At 67.7% G+C, this 16,820-nt stretch overlaps 3 protein-coding genes across 4 annotated transcripts; 1 reads left to right on the top strand and 2 right to left on the bottom strand.

The window, feature by feature from the left end:
- Window positions 1–5: 5 nt before the first annotated feature.
- Window positions 6–1,481, bottom strand: CAPG (capping actin protein, gelsolin like; the record flags this gene model as incomplete). Its single annotated transcript, XM_054812173.1, has 5 exons — window positions 1,412–1,481; window positions 811–869; window positions 568–740; window positions 325–479; window positions 6–38 (listed from the first exon to the last, which is right to left on the bottom strand). Coding segments are annotated over exons 2-5 (384 nt in total), but the record flags the coding sequence as incomplete, so codon positions are not given.
- A 2,112-nt stretch (window positions 1,482–3,593) lies between these two features.
- AEBP1 (AE binding protein 1) lies at window positions 3,594–10,037 on the top strand. Its single transcript, XM_054812176.1, is given in 22 exon segments — window positions 3,594–3,837; window positions 3,989–4,156; window positions 4,159–4,404; window positions 4,670–4,735; window positions 4,903–4,974; window positions 5,100–5,186; window positions 5,473–5,571; window positions 5,758–5,847; window positions 5,976–6,053; window positions 6,131–6,205; window positions 6,298–6,407; window positions 6,501–6,640; window positions 6,743–6,827; window positions 6,931–7,075; window positions 7,178–7,266; window positions 7,358–7,481; window positions 7,575–7,771; window positions 7,890–8,069; window positions 8,148–8,490; window positions 8,597–8,736; window positions 8,822–8,921; window positions 9,008–10,037. Coding segments are annotated over 22 exon segments (3,429 nt in total). The 3' UTR covers window positions 9,559–10,037.
- POLD2 (DNA polymerase delta 2, accessory subunit) lies at window positions 10,032–16,761 on the bottom strand. Of its 2 annotated transcripts, XM_054812182.1 has the most exons (11): window positions 16,642–16,761; window positions 15,576–15,837; window positions 13,239–13,360; window positions 12,242–12,365; window positions 12,051–12,165; window positions 11,605–11,803; window positions 11,388–11,468; window positions 10,872–11,029; window positions 10,638–10,765; window positions 10,447–10,548; window positions 10,032–10,339 (listed from the first exon to the last, which is right to left on the bottom strand). In XM_054812182.1, the coding sequence occupies exons 2-11, from the start codon at window positions 15,793–15,795 to the stop codon at window positions 10,182–10,184; spliced, it is 1,407 nt and encodes a 468-aa protein (XP_054668157.1). In that variant the 5' UTR covers window positions 15,796–15,837; window positions 16,642–16,761; the 3' UTR covers window positions 10,032–10,181. The 2 variants fall into 2 exon arrangements, with proteins under 2 accessions (XP_054668157.1, XP_054668158.1); XM_054812183.1 differs by lacking the exons at window positions 15,576–15,837; window positions 16,642–16,761 and adding an exon at window positions 14,989–15,095.
- Between the last annotated feature and the right edge of the window lie 59 nt (window positions 16,762–16,820).

Consider the following 16,820-nt stretch of genomic DNA (forward strand, 5'->3'; position numbering starts at 1 on the left):
GGGCGGGTGGGCTTGAACGCCGAGTCCACGCCACCTTCCTGCCCGACGGGGGGTGTTGAGTGCTTGGTGGGTGCCCAGCACCCAACAGGGATGACAAGCACCCAGCATGGATGCTGAGCACCCACCAGGGAGGCTGAGCACCCAGCAGAGATACTGAGCACCCGGAGGGGATGCTGAGCACACAGTAGAGGTGTTGAGCACCCATCCAGGATGCTGAGAGCCCAGTGGTATGCTGAGCACCCAGTGGGGATGCTGAGCACCCACCCGGGATGCTGAGCGCTGGGATCACCCTGAGCACCCATCAGGGACGCCCAGCACCCGTACCTGGTAGGTGACGCCGTGGGGGAAGTACTCCATGAAGACATCAGACTCATTGCCCTGCACCTCGCGGTGTGTCACGGGGCGCTCGCCCAGCAGCGCGTTCATCTGGGTGGAGAGGAGGGCGCAGGCACCCTGCTCGTCCCGCGAGGAATCCCGGCCTGCGGCGACAGCCAGCGCTGAGCCCCCCCGGTGTGTGTCCCCCCCCTCCCCCGGACCCCCACGGACCGTCCCCCCCCCGGGGCTCACCCATCCAGAGGTGGAGGTGGGCTCGCTCGTCCGGCCCGTTGTGCAGCACCAGGTAGGCGTCCCCCGAGAAGAAGACACCCCACGTCGCCTTGGGGACCTCCACCGGCCGCAGCTTCTCCACCCGCCAGATGTGCAGCCCCGGGCGGGTGGCGTCGGGGCCGAAGGGGGAACCGCTGCAGGGTGAGGGGTGGCGTGAGCTGGGGGGGTTTGGGGGGGGGGATGTGTGTGTGGGGGTGGTGGTACCTTTTGGGGAGCGCGGTGTACATGGCGTCGGGGAGGTGGCGGTGGAGCGGCTGGATGGACCTGCGGATGGAGGGACACCGTGAGAGGGACAGCGCAAGGACGGGCAGCAAGGTCAAGGACACCCCAATGGGGAGGCAGACACCCCGATGGACAGATGGACACCCAGAAGGACGGACGGACGCCCCTACGTACAGGGGGACGCCCCGAGGGACAGAGGGACACCCCGTGAATGGACATCTAGGAAGACGGACGGACACCCCAACAGACAGACGCCCCAATGTCCCGATGTACCCCGAGATATAGCTGGACACGCAGAAGGATAGACAGATGGACACCCTGGCGGAGAGGAGGACACCTGGACAGACAGACAGACAGACAGACAGACGCCCCAGTGGGCGGGAAGTGCCCAGGACAGCCGGACAGACACCCCCAGAGCAACACACCCCGCGATGGACAGACAGACACCCCGAAGGACACCCCGACAGACAACCAGACACCTGGATGGACCGACAGACACCCCGACAGACCCCCCCCCCCCCCCCCCCCGATGGACAGCCACCCACACGGACGGACAGAGGGACACACGGACGGACAGCCGGACCCCCCCCAACAGCCCCTCGCTCAGGCGGCCGGCAGCGGGCTGCGGCAGGACAGACGGACGCCCCAACAGCCGCGGGACACCCGGAAGGCGACGGCGCTGACTCAGGCGGCAGGAAAGGGTGGGGACGAGGCGGGGGGGGGGAACGGGCCTGGGCCTGCGTGGGCACCCCCGGGGGGGCACCTGGCCTTGAGTGGGGCCCCCCACAGTATGGATGGGGGACACCGAGCCCTGGGACCCCCCACCATGCTGGGAACCCCCACCCCACTGGGACCCCCCCACTCCTGCCCCCCCCCCCCCGCACTGGGACACCCACCCCACTGCTACCCCCACCCCCCACCCCCACCGGGACCATTGTCACCCAGGGGACCGAGTGCCCCTGTGGGGGGGGGGGGGGTCCCAGCCCTCTGCCCTGCCAGGGGCTGGGGCAGGTCTGGGGGGGGCTGTACTGGGAAGGGGGGGGGCTGTACTGGGGGGAGGCTGGGCTGGGTGGGGGGACTGTACTGGGAGGGCTATACTGGGGGGCTGCTCCGGGAAGGGTGTACTGGGAGCTGTACTGGGGACGTTGTACTGGGAGGGGGTTGTACTGGGATGCTGTACTAGGAAGGCGGGGCTGGGAGGGGGCTGCGCTGGGAGGGCACTGTACTGGGGAAGCTGTAATGGATGGCGAAGGCTGTACTGGGAGCTGTACTGGGCGGGGGGGCACTACTGGGGGGCTGCATGGGGGGAGGGGGCTGCAGCAGAGGCTCACTGGGAGGCACTGGGAGGCACTGGGAGGTGCAGGGCGGAGGCCTCCCCCCCCAGCTCCCCGCAGGCCCCAGCCGCAGCATTGCTGGGAAGTGACTCACGGCTGGGGGGGGGGGGGGCCACGCGTGTGACGAGTGCGGGCGGCCTGAGCCCGCCACGTGGCCCCACCAGCCACCGCACAGCCCAGGGAGCCTGCGGGGCCGGACCGGGTGGGGGGCACCCACCGCACCCCCGTAGCGCTTTGGGTGGCACCCTGGGGGGCTGGAGGGGCCGCACGCTCCGTCCTGCCCCCCCTTCCCCGGGAATGGGCAGGGCGGGGGGTGTGTGTGTGTGTGTGTGTGTGTCACGCGTGTGCAGTGCGTGTGCAGTGTGTGTGTGCTGCATCCCACGTGCAGCGCATCGTCTGTGTGCGTGGTACGGCCTTACACACAGCGTGTCCCGTGTGCCCCGTGTGCAGTGCGTGTGCAGGGAGCCCGTGGGCAGTCTGCCACATGTGTGCAGGGACTCGTGTGCAGTGCGCGTGCAGCGTGTCCCCTGCGTGCAGTGTCTCTACGTGTGCAGTGCGTGTGCTGCTCCGTGCGATGGTGCGGTCTTCCGTGTGCTCTGTGTGTGCAGTGCTGCGCACAGTGAGTGTGCAGGGCACGGGGTGGGGGGGGCGTGTGTGCAAGGCTGCAGTGTCGGGGCAGCGCATGTGCACACGCGGTGTCTGTGTGTCCGTGCAGGGCTGCAGTGTGCGAGCACAGGCTGGCTGCACCCTGGGCCACGTGTGTGCACAGCGCTGGTGTGCAGAGCGCAGTGCCTGTACGTGCAACGCCTGCGGTGGGTGTGCAAGGGGGTGCGGCCTGTGCACGCACAGTGCATGGTGTCAGGGCGGCTGCCGCAGGTGCGGTGCCAGCGCCCGTGCGGGTGCAGTGTTGGTGCCAGGCCAGTGCACTGCACGTGGTGCCGCTGCCGATGCGGTTGCACGGTGCTGGTGCAGTGCCAGTGCCAGCGCCGGCGCAGTGCTGGTCCCCACGCAGTGCGGGTACCAAGCAGTGCCAGTGCGGTGCCAGTCCTGTGCAGTGCCGGTTCAGCGTGGGTTCCCCCTGCAGTGCCAGTGCCCGTGCAGCGTGGGTCCCGAGCAGTGCCGGTGCTGTGCCAGTCCCGGTGCTGTGCCAGTCCCGGGCAGTGCCAGTCCCGGGCAGTGCCAGTCCCGGGCAGTGCCGGTGCTGTGCAGTGTCGGTCCCGTGCAGTGCTGGTGCCAATGCCGTGCAGTCCCGGTCCCGATTCCAGTTCCGTGCCGTGCGTGCCGGTGCCGTGCCGGTGCCGTGCCGGTGCCGAGCGGGTCCCGCACAGCGCCGCTGCAGCTCGGTGCCGCCCCCGCCTCCTGCGCCCGCCCCCAACCCGCCCGCCCGGGCTGGCCGGGGCCGGGGCCGGGGCCGGTGCGGCGGACGCGGCGATGGTGCTGGCGGGGCCGCCCCGCTCCTGCCTCCTGCTGGCGGCCGCGCTGCTGCCGCTGCTGCCGCCCGGGGCCGCCCCGAGCCCCGCCGTGCCGCCCGCGCTCACCGACGCCGAGATCGAAGCGTTTCTGCGCGGCTTCCTCGGCCCCGGGGAGCGCGGGGACGGCGAGGAGGACGGGGACGGGGACGGGGATGGCACCGACCTGGGCTTCGGCACCGACCCGGGCACCGGCACCGGCACCGGTGAGCGAGCGGCACCGGCACCGCGGGTGGGGGCTGCCCCGGTACCGGGCACCGGCGGGGGGGGGGGGGGGGGCAGCGGGAGGTGGGGACCCCCCAGCCCGGCCCTGGCCGCCCCTCACCCCGCGGCGGGGCGGCTGCGCCCCCTCCCCAGGCTCCCCGGGGCGGCTGACAGAGCCCGAGAAACCCAAGAAGGGGAAGAAGGAAAAACCTCCCAAACCCACCAAGAAGCCCAAGGAGAGACCCCGGGGCTCCAAGAAGGACAAGGACAAGGACAAGGACAGGGACAGGGACAGGGACAGGGGCAAGGACAAGGACAAGCCCCCAAGAAGCCCAAGGAGAAGCCCCCAAAAGGCTCTGGAAAACCCCCAAAAGGCTCCAAAAAGCCCAAGGAGAAGCCACCCAAGGCCACCAAAACCCCCGCCGGCAAGAAGCCACTGGAGCCACTGACCACCCCCCCAAAGCCCCTCGCCACTCCGCAGCCCCCGGGGGGTGAGGACAATGTGGGGACACCCCGGTTCCCAGAGCAGCCTTCGCCCTATGAGGAGGATGAAGATGGAGGTGGCCGAGGTGAGTCTTGGGGCTCCCCGTCTCGCCAGCAGCCTGGTTGGAGGGGAGGGGGGGGTCTTGGCACACCACGGTGTCACCCCGCATCCCACTCGGCTCCCTGGTGGCACCCCATGGCTTTGTCCCCTGTGGGGGTCCCCACTGGGATCCCCTCCCTCAACCCCCCACCAGCCTTCCTCCCCAGAGGGATTTTCTTTCGGGGCGGGGGTGCCCTGGGCTGGGCTGAGGGGGGCCCCGCCAGCCCCTCGCTCTGTGTCCCTGTCCCCAGGGGAGCTGGAGGAGCCGCCGAGCGAGCCCTGGGACCTGGGCCGGGAGGACTGGCGCCCCGAGACTGGTGAGTGCCCTGTGTCGTGGGGCCACCCCCCTGCACCCCAGGGCCACCCCCCTGCACTCCGGTGCCAACCTTGCACCCTGAGGCCACCCCCCCCGCACCTCGGGGCCACCCCCCTGCACCCCAGGGCCACCCCCGGTGCCCCCGCCCCACACACCCCCTCCCCACAGAGGTCCCCGAGGAGCCGGAGCCACCAACGCTGGACTACAACGAGCAGCTGGAGCGGGAGGACTACGAGGACTGTACGGTTCCGTGGCGCGGGTGGGGGGGACTGCTGGGGTCCCCTGCTCTGCAGGGAGGGAGAGAGGGGGTGCCCCCCCCGCCTTGCACCCCCAAAGTCAGTGCCACCCCCTCTTTCTGTCCCCAGTTGAGTACATCCGGCGGCAGCAGAAACCCCGCAAACCCCCGAGCAGGAAGAAACCCGAGAGAGTCTGGCCCCAGCCCGAGGAGCCGTGTAAGTGGGGTGATGGGGGGGGCAAGGGGGGGCTGGCACCACTCACGGTGGGGTGGGGGGACAGTCCCCAGCCTCAGGGACCCAGGGGAGCATCATTTTGGGGCAGCCATCATTTTGGGTGAGCCTGGGACACCAAAGAGGCATGGGGGGTGCGGGGGATCCTGTAGGGGTGTGGGGACCCCACAGGGGCACGGGGGATCCCCCAGGGATCCCGCAGAAGCATGGGGTTCCCACGGGGACCTGGGGGTACCCCCCCCCCCAGCACAGCCCCTTTTTCCCTCCCCAGCAAAGCCAGAGGTGCCACCCCCACAGCCACCCCCGCCGCCCATCCCCGTGACTGAAGGGGACTACGAGGAGGGCTTCGAGCCACCCGACTACGATGACCGTGAGTGATGAGCCGGGGCCGGGGCACCCCAGGACCCCCATCTCTGGGTGGCTCTGCCTGGCCCCACGGGTAGGGATTCCCCCCCCCCCCGCCATGCCCAGCTGGGCTCCGACCGGCAGCACCCACCCCTGCCCTCCCCCGACCCTAAAGGGGTGTCCCAGCCCCCCTCCCCCTTTGCACCCCCAGTGGCGTACGGGCTGCCCCCCCCGCCGAAGCCCAGGAAACACCCGGACAAAGGGGACGAGATGGAGACGGACGAGGAGAAGCTCAAACCCTGTAAGAGATGGGCAGGGGCTGGGTGCTGGGCGGGTGGCACATCCCTGGGGTGGGTGGCACATCTCCAGGGTGGGTGGCACGTCCCTGGGGCGGGTGGCACATCCCCAACAGCCGCTCTTCCGCCCCAGGGAAGCCCAAGAAAGGTGGCAGCAGCAAGGAGGAGGAGGAGGACCCTTGGGTGGAGGAGAAGGGCCGGGACCGCAAAGGTGGGTGCCAGCCTCCCATCCCCTCACGCCTGTCCCCCCAGGCTCTGCCCCCCCCCCCTCATGCGTCCCTTTTCCAGGAAAACCCAAAAAACCAGGGGGGAAGAAGTGGGAGCCGGACGAGGACGAGTGGGCCCCTCCAGAGGAGAAGACAAGTGAGTGTCCCTGTTCCCGGGGGAGAAGCGGGCACCTCGCTGGCTGGGGGGGGGGATGCCCATCACCTTCCCCCCCATCCCCCCGTCCCCAGGATGTCCCCCCATCGGCCTGGAGTCCCACCGCATCGAGGACGACCAGATCCTGGCCTCCTCCATGCTGCGCCATGGGCTGGGTGCCCAGCGCGGGCGCCTCAACATGCAGGTGAGGATCACCCACCCTGCGCCCACCCCCTGTGCCAGTGGACCCCCCCACCCCACCCACCCACCCATGTCCCCATCGCTGTCCCCACCACAGGCGGGCACCAACGAGGACGATTTCTTTGACGGGGCTTGGTGCGCTGAGGACGACAGCCGGGCACACTGGATCGAGGTGGACACCCGCCGCACCACCAAGTTCACGGGCGTCATCACCCAGGGCCGCGACTCCCAGATCCAGTATGGGGCCGGGGGCGAGCAGGAGGGGACGGATCGGGGACATAGGGGTGGGGGAGTGGCTCGGGGACATGCCCCCCCCAACCTGTCCCCTTCCTCCCACAGCGAGGACTTTGTCACCAGCTTCTACGTGGGCTTCAGCAACGACAGCCAGAACTGGGTGATGTACACCAACGGCTACGAGGAGATGGTGCGGGACCCCAAAACGGGCTGGTTGGGGGGGGGACAGGGACAATAGGGACTCTCCCCCCCACCCCCACCCCCATTGGCTACATCTCCTTCCCCCTCGGCAGATGTTTTACGGCAACGTGGACAAGGACACGCCGGTGCTGACCGAGTTCCCCGAGCCCATGGTGGCCCGTTACATCCGCATCTACCCCCAGACGTGGAACGGCAGCCTCTGCCTGCGCCTCGAGGTCCTGGGCTGCCCCCTCTCCAGTAAGAGCCACCCCAACGCAGAGGCTGGGGGGGTTATGGGGGGGCTATGGGGGGGTTACAGCTCCCTGGCCCCCCCCCACTGTGTCTTTGTGCCCTCCGCAGCCATCAGCAGCTACTACGCCCAGCAGAATGAGGTGACCTCCACCGACAACCTGGACTTCCGCCACCACACCTACAAGGACATGAGGCAGGTGAGCACCTCCGTGGGGGTGGGCACCTCTGTGGGGGTGGGCTCGGCCCCCCGAGCGCTGCCCCCCTTCACCCTCTCCCCCACGCCCGCAGCTGATGAAGGTGGTGAACGAGGAGTGTCCCACCATCACCCGCATCTACAACATCGGCAAGAGCTCGCGGGGGCTGAAGATCTACGCCATGGAGATCTCCGACAACCCGGGCGAGCACGAGACGGGTGAGAAGGGGGCGTGGGGGGGCCTGGCCACAGTCCCCTGGCGCAGGCAGGGGTGTGGGTAGCACACTGACCCTGCCCATACCCTGCCGGCAGGCGAGCCCGAGTTCCGGTACACGGCAGGGCTGCACGGGAACGAGGTGCTGGGCCGGGAGCTGCTGCTCCTGCTCATGCAGTTCCTGTGCAAGGAGTACCAGGACGGCAACCCCCGCGTGCGGAGCCTGGTGACCGAAACCCGCATCCACCTCGTGCCCTCCCTCAACCCTGATGGCTACGAGCTGGCCCGCGAGGCGGTAAGGGGATGGCGGGAGGGGACGGCGGGGCGGTGGGAGGGGATGGCGGGGCGGTGATGGGACGGCGGCGCAGCAGGATGCAGCCCCAGGGCTCACAGCTGCCCCGGGCTGCCCGCAGGGCTCTGAGCTGGGCAACTGGGCGCTGGGCCACTGGACGGAGGAGGGCTACGACCTCTTTGAGAACTTCCCCGACTTGGCTTCGGCTCTGTGGGCGGCCGAGGAGAGGAAGCTGGTGCCCCACAAGTTCCCCAACCACCACATCCCCATCCCAGAGCACTACCTGGCCGAGGAGGCCACGGTGAGCCACGGCACGGGGCACGGCGGCGGGATGGTGATGAGGAGGGGGTGTCTCACGCCGCCGTGCCCACCTTGGCAGGTGGCGGTGGAGACGCGAGCCGTCATGGCGTGGATGGACAAGAACCCCTTCGTGCTGGGAGCCAACCTGCAGGGCGGGGAGAAGCTGGTGTCCTACCCCTTCGACACGGCCCGGCCCGTCAGCGAGACGCCAGCGGCCGCCCCTCGCCCACCAGACGACTACGAGGATGATAACCCCGAGCTGCAGGAGACGCCCGACCACGCCATCTTCCGCTGGCTCGCCATCTCCTACGCCTCGGCCCACCTCACCATGACCGAGACCTTCCGTGGGGGCTGCCACACGCAGGACATGACCAACGCCATGGGCATTGTGCAGGGGGCCAAGTGGCACCCCCGGGCCGGCAGTAAGTGGGCGCCACGCTGTACGGCATCGGCTTGCCTGCCCCGCGCTCCCTCCACGTGACGGTGCGAGCGAGCAGCTGGCTGGGCACTTGGTTGTTTGTTTTACAGGCATGAACGACTTCAGCTACCTGCACACCAACTGCCTGGAGCTCTCCATCTACCTGGGCTGTGACAAGTTCCCCCACGAGAGCGAGCTGCAGCAGGAGTGGGAGAACAACAAGGAGTCACTGCTCACCTTCATGGAGCAGGTAGGTGCTCAGACACGCCGGGCAGGGTGCCAGCAGCCGCCCTGCCTGCCCCACACCGCTCCTCACATCCCCTTTCCTCGCGCAGGTCCATCGGGGCATCAAGGGCTTGGTGACGGACCAGCAAGGAGAACCCATCGCTAACGCCACCATCGTCGTGGGGGGCATCAACCACAACATCAAGACAGGTAGGGCGCAGCGTGAGGTGCCGGGCAGGGTGCTGGCAGCACTGTGCTCCCTCCTCCACGTCCCGCTGCCTCCCCTCGCTCCACAGCCAGCGGCGGGGACTACTGGCGCATCCTGAACCCAGGCGAGTACCGTGTCTCGGCTCGGGCCGAGGGCTACAACCCCAGCGTCAAGACCTGCAGCGTCTTCTATGACATCGGGGCCACCCAGTGCAACTTCATCCTGTCGCGTTCCAACTGGAAACGCATTCGGGAGATCATGGCCATGAACGGGAACCGGCCCATCCGCCGCATCGTGCCCGGCCGCCCCATGACGCCCCGCGAACGCATGCGCCTGCGTATGCGCCTCCGGCACCGCATGCGGCTCCGGCAGCAGATGAGGCTGCGGCGTCTCAACGCCACCACGGCCACCAGCGGCCCCACGGCCCCGCCGCCCACCACGGCCCTGCCCTTCCCCTTCAGCAGCACTGCTTACGCGCCCTGGAGCCAAGAGCCACCCACAGCCGGCACCTGGGAGATGGAGACTGAAACGGAGGTGGTGACCGAGCTGGTGACAGAGACGGAGGCGTGGGAGCTGGGCACAGGGACAGCGCAGCCCTTCACCACGGCCGAGACCTACACCGTGAACTTTGGTGACTAGGAGATGCTCATCCCCTCGCTCCTGCCTCGAACCAAGGCCAGACGCTTGCGGCTGGTTCGGTTTCACCTGCTGCGGGCTCCGGCATCTGCTTCTAAAGTCTTCCTCGAGCCCCAGGCAGCCCGCTCCGGGTGGGCTCCAGCTCCTCACCCGCACTGCTTCCTAGGACTGCAGGGCACCCGTGCCGATGCTCGCCCCGAAGGCTGGGTGGCTGCGGAGCATCCCCCTTGCCGGGCTCCAGAGCCAGGCAGGAAAGGACGCGCTGCCTCGTCCCTCGGGGCTGGGCAGTGTCAGCCCTTGCCCGGCAAGGGAGGGGGTGAAGCAGGACCCAGCCCTCGCCCCATCCCTGTCTCCCGGCACAGGGGGGTTGGTAGGGGTGGTCCCGCTCTCCAGGGCAGGGCCCGTACGGAGGCAGGCACAGCCCCTGTCCCCTCCACACAGGTTTTTTTTTTTTGTTACACAAATAAATCAAGTTATATTGGTACGAGCATCTCTTCTCTCTCCCGTGCCCCGGCAGCTCCACGCCAGCCCTCCCGGGAGGGCAGAGGGGGGTGACGCAAAGGCAGTGGGCACCAGGACCCTCCGAGGGGCCGGGGGTTTATCGAGTCCGTGCCCTGCCTGCTCAGTCAGTGCCCGACCTCCATGTCCCCGTCATCGTCCTCGGCCCCGAAGCCAGAGAAGCTGATGGGCTGGCAGCTGAGGTTCCGCAGGTTGACGAGACAGGCGGTCTGCGTGGTGCTGAAGTCGGGCACCGTCACCAGCAGGACCTGCTGCCCGTCCTCCCCTGCAAAGACAGGCGGGTGTCAGGCGGATGAATCCCTGGTCGGCACCCCGGCATGGGGTCCCAGCCCCGAGCGAGGACTGGGGGGGCCAGCAGGCTGCGGGGCTCACCTTTGAGCACCTTGGACTGGAAGCGGGGAGCGTTGCCGCAGAAGTAGACGTGAGGGCAGTCAGTGAGGATGAAAGGGTCCGATTTGTAAAAGGGGTAGCAGCCTGGGAGGGATGGAAATTAGTCAGGGAACCTGCACCCCTTCGAGAGCAAACATCCCCCAGCCTCGGTGGCCCCCCAGCCCTCGCCTTACCCAGGGTGTCTGGGGCTGTGGGGCTGATGTGTCCCGCCAGCAGCGTCCACTCCAGGATCTCCAGGTAGTCATCCATGCTGCTGTATTTGAAGATGTCACTGACATTTTGTCCCGACGTCCCCAAAAACCTGCAACGTTTTGGGGGAAGGAGGGAGAGATTCAGATTGCTGTACGTGCCGTGACTCGCCCCGTGATCCCACGCCGGCAGCAGTTTGCCACACCGGGATTTTCTACCTGATTCCATCCACGTCGGCCTGGTAGGGGTTGGTAACCAGCCGGAGCGTGGAGTAGGCACTGGCGAGGGGCAGCATGCAGTGATGCAGCGGCTGCTGGGGCAGCGTATAGTTGGTGGGGTCAAACTCACCAGGCATCACGTCCACGGGCACGGAGGTCTGCGGGCAGAGCGGGGATTGCCAGGGATGGCCAAAGCACCTCCTTCAAAGGGGCTCAGAGCAAGGCCCCGGCTGGAGCTTGCTGCCGGCTCTGCCTCACTCCCCAATTTGGCTCCTGCCACTTCCCCGCAGGAAGCCCTGCTCGGCTTCACCACAGCGACCAGATGCCAGGAGAAGGATCCGAAGCCAGGCTGTGGGCCACCTCCCCTTCTCGCAGCATTCCCGTACAGCGCTGTACGCGGTGCTCACAGCGGGGGCAGGGAAGGGGCCTCTGTCACCCCGCACCCCCGGGCCGCTGGCAGAGTGTTGCCTTCTCCAGAAGGTCCCCGGCCAACCCCACCCCGCTCCAAGCACTCACACAAAGCTGCAGCAGGATCTCATCCAGCATCTTCACGGCCTCCACGCTCGCTGCCTGGGTCTTCTTGGTCAAGTACTTGGCCTGGGTCGGGGGGAGACAGTGAGGGAACCAGCCCACGCCCTCTCCCATTCCTCCTTCCCTGCCTCCACAGGACTCCCTGTGCCAGCCCGGGCCCCAAAGAGCACGGCCGAAGCTGAAGACCCCTTCCCCGCCGTACCTTGTTGATGGTGTCCCGGCTCTGCGTGTTCTGGCTCAGCAGGTTCCCCGCCAGGATGACGCGGGAGATCTGCGCGGCGCAGCTCTGCTCGCCCTCGGCGCCCAGCTGCCCCGTCACCACGTCCACCAGCAGCTGCGTGCTCAGCAGGGACTCGCCGCTCCCGCTGCCCAGCCCCAGCCCCGACACCAGCAGGACGAACCTAGGCGGAGAGGCTCGGGCAGCATGCCGCGCTCCCTGCCTGCACCAACCCCTGCCTGCGCGGTGATGCCAGCGCTGCCCACACCAAGGGGTTCCAGAGAGCTGGGCGCAGGGGACATGAGCTCCCCTTGTCCGCACGATCTCTCTCGGCATGAGGCGCCCGCTCTGATGGGCACACGGTGCCCAGGGCTCGGGGATACGGCAGGGGACACGGTGCCAGCCCCGCTCCCGTCACCGCGGACACTCACCGGTCCGAGCTGGGGCCTTTCCAGGGCAGCGCCTGGGGCAGGTTGGCAAAGCAGTGATCCTCCACCAGGAACTTGCCGTCATCCTGCTCGGAGCCGTACACGGCAAAGACAGTCCCTATGGCAGACAGCGGTGGTCAGCCCCCGGCCATGGCCCGTGAGGCGGCTCCCGCCGAGGAGCCGTCGTCCCCTACCTGTCACCAGCTTCTGCACCTCGATGGCTCCTTCCAGCTTGATCCGCTGCAGCTCGTCCTCCAGGATCAGCTCGTCGGAGGGGTGGATGTACTTGGGCAAGGGCGGCTGAGGCACCAGGTTGTGCTGGGGGGGCACAGGGCAGGCTCTGACGGCCTCAGCGAGGCCGAGCTGCCCCAAATGGCCCTTCCCCTCCCCCAGCTAAACCCTGCTCGTGGAAACCAGAGCGCGGGCGCGTGACTCACAAGAGCCACCGCCGCGGCCCCCCACCGCCGGCCCGGCCAACGCCCCCGCTGCCGCTTTGGAGGCCCCGGCAGCTCTCGGCGCTGCTCGCCAGCTGCACGCCACCCGGATAAGCTGGTTTTGCTTAACGCTTCCCCACAGCGCCCCGGCGAAGCGAACACGAGCACGGCTCCCTGGCCAAGGAGGAAGTGGCTCAGCCAGGCGGCGGGAGACAGCGCTCTGGCTCACCTCGGGAAACGTGTTTGCAATCACCAGCCGGGCAAGCGCTCGGCTCCCTTTGAACCCTGCCCGGCAGGCACGGTGCTAACCTCATGCCGTGACGAGCAGGCTCCAAACTTCCCAACGTGCTCCCCGCGAGCCGGCTGGGAACAGATGGACCCCCAGCACCACGTGGGGACGATGGAGCTTCCCTGGATGCCCCCCTTATCCTCCTCCCCTGCAGCAGGGAAAGGGGGTTTGCTCTGCCAACCCCGCCGGATCCAAACCCTCCAAGGGCAGGAAAAGCAACGCCAAGCAGGCACACGCAAGGTGCGCGCTGGCAGAAGGGGGTGGCACCAAGAGCGGCGGCATCTAGGGACGGGGTAGGCACAGAGAAGATTCTACGCTGGCTCCCCAGGCCACAGCCCTGGCAGTTCCCACTTGCGAGCGCGAGGGAAGCGATGGGAAGCCGGCCGAGGTCCCGATGTGTGTTGGCACGTCACCCGTGTGGAGGAGGAGGAGGGGGGGGCCCACGGGAGGGAACGTCCCCGCCATTACCTCCTCACTGATCTCCTGCAGGATGGAGGGCTGCAGCTGCATCGCTTTGAAGAGCGTCCCCACCACACAGCACTTCTCGCCTGCCCGCAGCTCGCAGAGCTTCCTCAGCACCACGTTGTTCCCTGCAGAGAGAAACAGGGCTCAGCCGGCCTCGGGGACGGCTGCGAGGGCAGGCAAGACTCGAGGCTGGCCAGGACCGGCTGAAAGGGCCTGAACGTCGAGGCCAGCGAGAGGCGGCGGGGGAATGTTGCAAAGCCTCTTGCTTTTCCTCGAGGCACGGAGCCGAATTCACATGTGTAGGCCAGATGGGGCCAACGGAGCGTACCAGAGAGCCAGCGCTGCCTGCAGGCATTTCCTCTGCGTTGAGGGGGGGCAAAGCTGGGTCATGCTGGGGTCTGGGGGACCCGCAGCTCCCAGCCACCGCCCAGCCCGGCATGCAGAGCTCCTGCTGGGCCCACAGGCTCAGCTCTGCCCGGGAAGGGAGAGCGCACAGCTCTGGGTGCTCTGGCCCTTGGGCACAAGGGGCTGGCGTTCCAGCTCCCCACCCAGGAGACGACCCGAACATCCCACTCAGGTTTGACAGGCAGGAGAGATCGTCTGATCTCTGCCAGGGCCAGGTCCTCTGCCCAGGATCCCCACTGGAAGCCAGGGTCCCCATCGCAGCCGGGCATTTGGGAAGATCCCGACAGGCTGCTGGGGAGCGGCAGGGTTTCCTCCGCCTGAAAGGCACAAACAGGTTGCTGGGCTTTAGCCAGGGATCCACAGGGAGATACGGGCCGGGGGAACCAACGCACGCCTCAGGAGGTGCAAAGAGCATTGCAGCTCCAGCGCTTCATCGGCTTTGTGGCTGGGGAGCGTTTGCGGACGGTGAAAAATGCATCTCCCTCACTACAAGCTGAGCCCAAGATTTCTCACCTCACCCACAAGGACCCAGAGATGCTTCAGCCCCATCCTTTACGTGTCCGTACCACTCTTATTTCCCTCTCTTTAAATTGACCCGTGAAGCCCATCCATCCCCGGGCCTCAGGCCCTGGAGGGAGGAGGACTGGCTGCAGGGCTGCGCTGGCGCTGCGAGAGCTGCCGGGCTCCTCTCCCAGAACAACACTGCCAAAACCCGCTGCCGCGCCAGCTCCTCCGTCAGCGCGTCCTTTCTGGCCACGGGCGGCGGGGTGATGTTTTCCCCTCTCCAAAGTCTCCCTTTGCCGATCACGCGCCTGCTGAACGTGACTCCCGTCCGGTGGAAAGCACCCCGCTGCGATCACAGGCACCCCGGGCTCAGCAGAGCTGGCAACAAGGGTTCAGCAGTCCCAGGAATGCAAACACTCGGAGTCAGAAAAAACAATCCAGTTTTAGCTTCTTATTCTTGGCTCTAACGCCCCAGATCTGTGTGTTTAGGGGGAGGGGGGAGCTGCTTTCTCCAGATTTTGCCTGCAGGCGCTTCTCGCTGTGAGACAAACCCCAGAAATCTCATCCCATCGCATGATTCGGAGAAGCGGAGCTTTACAAAACTGCTGGTTCCCATCACCCTTGGCAAAATCCAGGGTCACGGCGCAGGGTGGCTGGCCAAGGAATGACATCCGCTGTGGAACCGGCACAGCCCGGCGCGGGCTTTGCTTCCCCTCGGCTCCACGCAGCCCACGCGGCCAAGGAGAAAAAGAAAAACAAGCGATCGGCCCGAAAAACCTCCATAGAAGGGCAAAGCCGAAAGCTTGGCTGGCCGAGAGGGTGAAATCCGATAACAGGCTTTTACCACGCTCAGGGAGCCACGCGCCGCGCCGAGGCCTGCCAGGAAGCTCAGCCACTGCGCTCTGGCAGCGGTGAGGTGGTTGCTTCATCCACCGCCGCTGTTACGCCTTTGGATGGAAACTCTCTAGTGCGAGGATCCCACCCGCTAACGCGGCCCCGCCGGGCGAGGAAACGGCCCCCCCCGCCAGCGCAAGCGTCGCCTCTCCTACACCCCGCTTCCTGGCTGGGGTGCACGCCTGCCCCTCGCTCTGACAAACCTCGCGCTTCACTCGTGCTGCCGACAGCGAGCGGAAGCTTTGACCTGGCCTGGTGAGCAAGAAAAAGGTTTTCTGTGCAGAGCTGATGTTTCAAGGTGGTTTTAGAAACGTTGAAGGGACGTTCCTGGCTGGGTCGGACGCTGTTCGGCAGAGGAGCCATCCCCAAAACACCACCCGTGGGTTATTCGGCCCTTTAACGTGTACGGAAGCTCAGGAACCGACGGCCAACACGCACCGAGACATCACCGAAGAGCTCCCAGCCGGCGCCCCGTTGGCCGCGCAGCTTCGCCTTCCTTCCCCAAAGAGGGGGGGTCGCTCCCCCAATCCCACTCACCCCACTTCTGTCGTGCCCGCTCCTCCAGGATGTGCCGCATCTCGATGAGGCGCGCGGCGTAGATGTGAGCGTACTGGCGGCTGAAGCTGCGCTCACCCAGCCGGAAGGGCTGAGAGCGGTCGGCATACGCCGAAACCGGCACCCTGGCGAAGGTGGAGGCCTCGGTGGAGGGGGGGGCTAGCAAACCCTGCGCCGTGGGGGCCGCCTGCTCTGAAAACATGGTGGGCGCCGGGCTGGACACAGGAGGGATTTAATGGTGGGTCTGGAAAGCAAACGGGTAAATTAAGGATCCCGGTAAATCAAGGGCGGCCGGTGGCACAGCCCCAAGCCCAGTGCACCCCGGCCGTCAGCGTCACCCCAAGATGCTGCGAATCCCTCCCTGGAGGTGGCCCCCACCCCCAAACTGATGCCCTTGCCCCCCAAACACAAACCAGGCCAAGGTCTAACCCAACCCCCCCCGAACACCGCACCCCTCTGGCACCCCCCTCCTTTCTCTCCGCTCCCACACCAGGGCACCCCAAACTCATCCTGGTGCCAGGAAAATCCCAGGACCCCCCCAGAGATCACACCCTGGCAGCAGGACACCTGAAGCCCCCCCCCCAGAATACACCCTGGCCATGGCACCCCCCTGGGGCCCCCCTCAAACCCACCCTGGCACCAAGTGCCCCGCACAGCCCCACGGGCACCCCCTGCACACCCCCCTGGCACCCCCCCCCCCGACACCCCCTGCACACCCCCCTGGCACCACCACCCTCCCCAGACCCCCCCTGGCACCACCCCCCTGGGGCCCCCTGCACACCCCCCGGCACCACCTCCCCCCCCCCGACACCCCCTGAACACCCCCCGGCACCACCCCCCCCCCCCCGACACCCCCAGACTCCCCCCGGCACCAGCCGCCCCCCAGCCCCCCCTGGCACCGGCACCAACCCCCGCAGCCCCCCCGAACGCCCCCCTGGCATAAAGACACCGCCGGGGCAGCGGACCCCCCCAGAGCACCCCCCCGGGTACCAGGGCCTCCCCGAACCGGGCCCCCCCCTCCCCAGGCCGCAGGCCACAGGCCACGTACGGGGTCAGAGGTCAGAGGTCGCGGGGGGGTCGCAGGCCCGTGCCGCGGAGCCGCCATGGGGAGGGGGCGGGAAAAGGCGCGAACGCCGCAAAGCCCGGAAGTCGCGTGGGCGCGGAGCGGAAGTGGCGTCAAGGCGGCGGGTCGCCATGGCAACCGCTGATGGCGGCGAGGCCGTTGCT

The sequence above is a fragment of the Grus americana genome, unplaced genomic scaffold, assembly GCF_028858705.1.
Source record: "Grus americana isolate bGruAme1 unplaced genomic scaffold, bGruAme1.mat scaffold_689, whole genome shotgun sequence".
NCBI classification, from domain to species: Eukaryota; Metazoa; Chordata; class Aves; order Gruiformes; family Gruidae; genus Grus; species Grus americana.